Below are 5,714 nucleotides of genomic sequence, written 5' to 3'. Positions count from 1 at the left end.
ACATCATGAAAATTAAACCTTATTTTCAATAAGCAATCCTGAAAAATATTTGGGGGTGCTTAACTTTTTTCCAGGTGTATATATACATATACAATAACACATTTTTCACTTTTACCTCTATGTAACAAAATAATTGTTTTATGAAACTTGTTTTTTTTGTTTGTTTTTTCTTTTTAGATTATTGTAATGGTCTAATGAATGTCGGATGAAACATATTGTTCAACACATTTAAAATTTAAGCACACAACAAATTTAACATTGCTTAACATAGGATCTCTCCCTTAACCAGAAGCATCTCGATTGTAGGGATTGGTCGTAAAAATCAGAAGTTTATGCGATTTGGGGGGAATTTATCAAGAATGTGGCATACGATGAGGTTTAATGATAACACTTTACAGTTGTTACAAGTCGGATGCGACCACGATGGACTTTTTGACAGCCTTTCTTGAGAAAAATCCATTTATCAAGCCCATAGATATTGTGCCAGATCAAAAGATAAAGAACAAGGCCTCCAACCTCAAAAAGACAATAAAGAAAGATCACGTATTTTGGTTTCAGAATAAAAAAAAAAGATAATTAGTTCGTGTGTTTGTTCATTACTGATAAGGTGGGCTACCACTCCGAAACTTTGTGTCTCTTTGACTCCTCATAACTCCCGATAGAAATATGTTATCATCATACGAAATGCACATTTAGATACAGCAGATCTTGCATTCTCCAATGTGCATGCAATATATGTTTAAAATGTTACCGAAATTTCTTGTTATTTGCCCTGCCACACCAAAACACTACTTCGCCTCTGCTTGAGGGAGAAATCCTGTGTTAAATTATAAACACAATGCGGGGAAACCATGAATGTTAACTTAAGAAGCACATGTCTTTAACATACTAAGATATAAAAAAAACAAAGTATATTTTATTAGAAACAAAATATAATTTTATGAAGTTCATTAAAAAATCCACCAAACTATTCATCTTTTCATGTTTCAGGTAGTAAAATCTGTATACGTCTGGAAAAGTTGGTATATTTATAACTTTACTAGAGTTTTAAATATAGCTAGTATATTTAACATTTTCACTGATCACTAGTTACACACATTACTAGTCTCGTTTGCAGTAATCTTTGTAGTTGATACGATGGGAAAAGGTTGATGTCATTGTTTGAAAGAGATAAATATATATATTGAGATTTATAAAAAAACTGAGATAAAAGACGAGAATATGTAAAGAAAAACTTGATGAATTTAATGAAAAGCAATTTAAACAAAATCAAATTATTTATGCTAAAATCTTTCTTTAAAATAACATTGTATTTAGAATAGAAAATCACAAAGAACAAACACCTAAACCATGGTTGTAGCCACATAGAGACCAAACATAAATTATGGTTCATAACAAGACTGATTATTAACTGCTACATGTCAAGTATGAACTATAAATTAATGAAGATCCAAGTTAACTTTTTGCATCATCTACTTTTGCGTAATATTCTGTAGAAGCTTATTAATGACTAGGACTAAATTAATAACGCTTTTGCTTAAGAATGTTATTCTAAATTACGTATTTTAAAATAAATAAATTTAATCTTAATGTAAGTAATCTATGAATACCTAATTACATCTGAATGATAACGTAAGTCAAACTTTTATTGTTCCTCAATTAATTATATCATTTAAGTCCTGTTTTAATAGAACATTAAACGCGTCAGCTACACAATGGGCTATCTGTTCTCTGCCCAACGCTAGTATTGTCCCCTTCCAGTTGTTCATTAGTAAGTCTGCAGCATTACGACGCTAAAATTAGGGTTTCGATACTCATGGTGAGCAGAAACACAGATAGCCCATCGTGTAGCTTTGTGTTTATCAACAACCAGCCAATCAATAGCTGTATCGAAATCGGTCTTGTAGTATTGGGAAAACCAGAATAACATGATAGTTTAAATTAGGGATTTGAATTATTTGTTAACATTCGATTACAAAAACTAGGTGTTACAGTATCTATAGCGTTCAACTCCCACTTGAGTTGGGATATTATATTAACTTTTCATTATATCTATTTATTTATTATCATATTTGCAGCAAAATATTTGAATATTCGGAAAGAATATCTTTATAGATTAAATCAGGGATAATATCACATTACATAAAAACACAAGTGTCTGTCTGCGTCAAACATAATTAAATATCTTTTCAACCCAATAGATGGCGCAATCACTATTTGGTGTTTTCAACGTAGGTAAGAGATTTTTAAAATTTAGTCAAAATTTTTAAAAGTGTTTCTTATGAAAAGTTATACCTTCGTGAATTTGCCATTCATCATCAAAATATTTGCCTTTGCCATCACAATTAATAAGCCACAGGGTCAGACTATTGACCATATAGGAATATTTCTTCGACAACCAGTTTTTCACATGGTTCAATTTATAAGGCTTTATCAAGAAGATTTGAACATAGTATAAAAATATATAGAAGTCAAAATTCTAATCAATGATCATTTAGAGGAGATGACCAAATATACACAAAAAGTTATTTTCGTGAAATGCTAGAAAAAAGAATAAATATTCTTTATACATATATTATTACTATGATGTAATTAATTTTTATGAAACATGTTCATAAAACATTTACTTACATTTAATTTTCAGAAGAAAAATATATATATCGACATATGACGGGCATTCAGCTAATAACGTATAATAATAACCTCTTAACATCATCTACTTCTAGTTCAAATATCAAGATGGGTTTCAGAAGTAAAATAAAACAAAAAAGAAAATGATACAAATTTCATAGTTCTACCTGATTCACATACGTTGCACCAAACATATAATTGTTAAATTTAGATTAATTAAGAGCGAATTCCTTAAATGTATTTCAATGATTAATATTCCATTTATCTTTGTCACTGTAACATTAATTTTATTCTTATTATAATCATGTTAAAGATATTTTTTCACGACAGATTTAGAATGCATCAAATTATAACTGCTCTACAACTGATTTTTTAAATACATATATTTGTCTGACTAAATTGATTTAACAACCTATTACTTTAGTAATCTGTATGTAAAGAACTGTACAAGAAAATTATTTAAACAATTATAAAGCGCTTTTTGTAATGTTTTTGCTATTCCCAAACTTTCATTAAAGATTTTCAATTTTGTTTGAGTTGTGGATAAGTTTTCATTATCATTATTATTATTATATTACAAAGAACGATTTGGATGTTAAAATTTGAAAGAGGATATAAAACAATAATCTAACACTAAGTTTACGAAACGAATTCGGATTTGTCAGAAATTAAATAAATAAATGTTTATTTATATAGTAACTTAGTTATAAATGCTAGGACCACAGAAGTTATAAGACAAAAAAACGTGTTTATTGAACATGTCTGTATAGTCTCCTTCCAATGGAGCAAAATCTATAGGTAAAACATTGCAATGTCTAATTAGTTAATTTAATATTTTTTCAATGAGGAAAGCTAGTAAAAAATCACATATAAAAGAAGTGGTTCCTTATATAACAACTTCTAATATATAGAAAAGCCAGTATGTTTTGGTAACAATTCATTCCAACAGTGGCCTTTATGTAATATTGCTTAGCAACAAAAGTATATAAGTTATACTTTTATGCTAAAATGGGTTCAGAATACACATACTATCAACCTATCCCAGCAAAGCCGGGTACTTTCGCTAGTAGAAAATTGAATAGGTCTTTATTCATATAATGAAATATTTTTTAATGAACTGGTCGGCTTCTTGTTCACAGTATGACTGTAACAGACTGCTGGGTCAGGAGAAGATGCTTCCACAAAATACCCGCTCTGGACAAAGAGCATACAAAGAATAATGCTTGTCTGCACAGGACAAGGACGTGGGTAAGAATAATGAAATAATACACTTTAAAGTCAGACTAGTGTCCTAATGCGGTATCCTACACTCCTTAGATTGCCTATGTCTACGATCATTTCAAATATACATACACAAGGAAATAAACCTCAACTCATACTTATATTTCCCCTTTAATTAAGCTTAACCCTTACCCAGGAGTGAAATACAGACACAGTCCCAAGTTGATACAATCCTCCATGGAATATCCGCTGTAGTATGCAACTTTTCCCTAAGCAAGAGGATTAGTGTATGATCACGACCTTTGTACATCTCCTTAAAAAGACGTCATAATCACATGCAGAGCACCTGATAAAAATTTAGAACTTATGGTAAAATACAGTTATATCATCACACTGTAAAGTTAAGCGTATATTCGTTTAGTGTAATTCAGTGATTAATATTTCATTTTCTTTTGTTGTTATAAAGTTTATTTTCTTCTTATAACAACCGTATTACAAATTTGATATTAATGTTGTTGTTTTTTTTATCTTTGTGATTCTTGTGCTTATCATTAAATTAAACTTATTGTTCCATGAATCTATTCCAAATACCATAACTTTATATATAGAGGAACAGCCACTTTTCGAAACACTAAACAATTAAAAACAATACAAACGTAGTGTGGAGAACGATAAGTTTCTAAAATGTTGCTGCTGCTATCTGTTGAACAATTTATACATTTTATTACAAAGAAATATTCTTTTTGAAATTGATTTTCTATTTAGAAAATAAAATAAATAAATAAACTATTTTATACTAATTTAGTTACCTTTAGCTTCCATTTGTCTCTCTGTTTCCAAACAATTTGATTTTATTGATTCGAATTCTTTCTCAGCCTGGACTACTTGTCCCCGTATACGTTTCAGAACTTCTAAAGCCTCATGATATTTGCCTCGAGCCACCAGCCATCGCGGAGATTCTGGCATTCTAAGGAAGCCGAAAAACTGGGTAAAGGAAGGAATTGCTGCTAATCCAAACATGAACCTGAAAAAAAAAATGTTTTTGATAACTTTTCTTTCTCAGATACTGAGATACTTAAAATTATCAACAAAAATAATTAAAACTAGACTAGCTGACTGAGTGTTTTATGATGCTTAGATACGCAGGTAGTTCTTTAGATATCAACTATATCTGAAAATAACAACTTTCGACTAATGAAGCTTTTTAATGCTTTTCAGTTATTCAAAATGCGTTAGGCTACAACTTTTCGATTGACATTGACATTTTTATCATACGTTTTGTTTGTTTGTATAATTTCGCAAAAAGCCACTCCAGGACCGTTGCACTACCTTCTCTTATTGTGAAGTGATAGACTAAAGGGAAGGAAGCTAGACAACATCACCCACTACCAACACTTGGGCTACTCTTTTACCAACGAAAAGTAAGGTTCACTTTTACATTATAAATTTCCACGGCCAAAAGATCAAACATTTTCGGTGAAGGGACTCGAACCTGCGATATGCATATTTCGAGTTGAATGCTCTAACTATCATGCCACGTAAAACCTTTTATCATGAGAAGCAACAGGATGTGGAAGGCACTAGTGGTTTACTATGAATGGTACGTATGGTACATTTCCTAACTTTCAAATTACTTTTAATTTGTCCCTTGTAGATAGCCCTGGCATTATCTGGTGGTTAGGGTGCTCTACTCGCAATCTGAGGGACGTGGGTTCGATCCCCTGCCACACCGAACATGCCAGTCTTTTCAGCTGTGATGGCGTTATAATGTGACTGTCAATCCCAGTATTCGTTGGTAAAAGAGTAGCCCAAGAGTTGGCGGCGGGTAGTGTTGACCAGCTCTCTTCCCTCTAGTCTATCAC

General features: G+C 31.1%; 1 protein-coding gene across 1 annotated transcript in view; it reads right to left on the bottom strand.

Moving 5' to 3' along the window:
* LOC106471042 (proton myo-inositol cotransporter-like) overlaps positions 1-5,714 on the bottom strand; it is a gene marked incomplete at its 5' end in the record, with an annotated part of 31,775 nt that overhangs the window by 19,876 nt on the left and 6,185 nt on the right. Inside the window, one exon of the mRNA XM_022399669.1 lies at positions 4,662-4,876. Coding sequence (XP_022255377.1) covers positions 4,662-4,876 — 215 coding nt within the window. The remainder of the gene's footprint in view (positions 1-4,661; positions 4,877-5,714) is intronic.

Source organism: Limulus polyphemus, unplaced genomic scaffold (genome assembly GCF_000517525.1).
Source record: "Limulus polyphemus unplaced genomic scaffold, Limulus_polyphemus-2.1.2 Scaffold4368, whole genome shotgun sequence".
Taxonomy (NCBI): Eukaryota; Metazoa; Arthropoda; class Merostomata; order Xiphosura; family Limulidae; genus Limulus; species Limulus polyphemus.
This window is presented reverse-complemented; position numbering and strand designations above follow the sequence as displayed.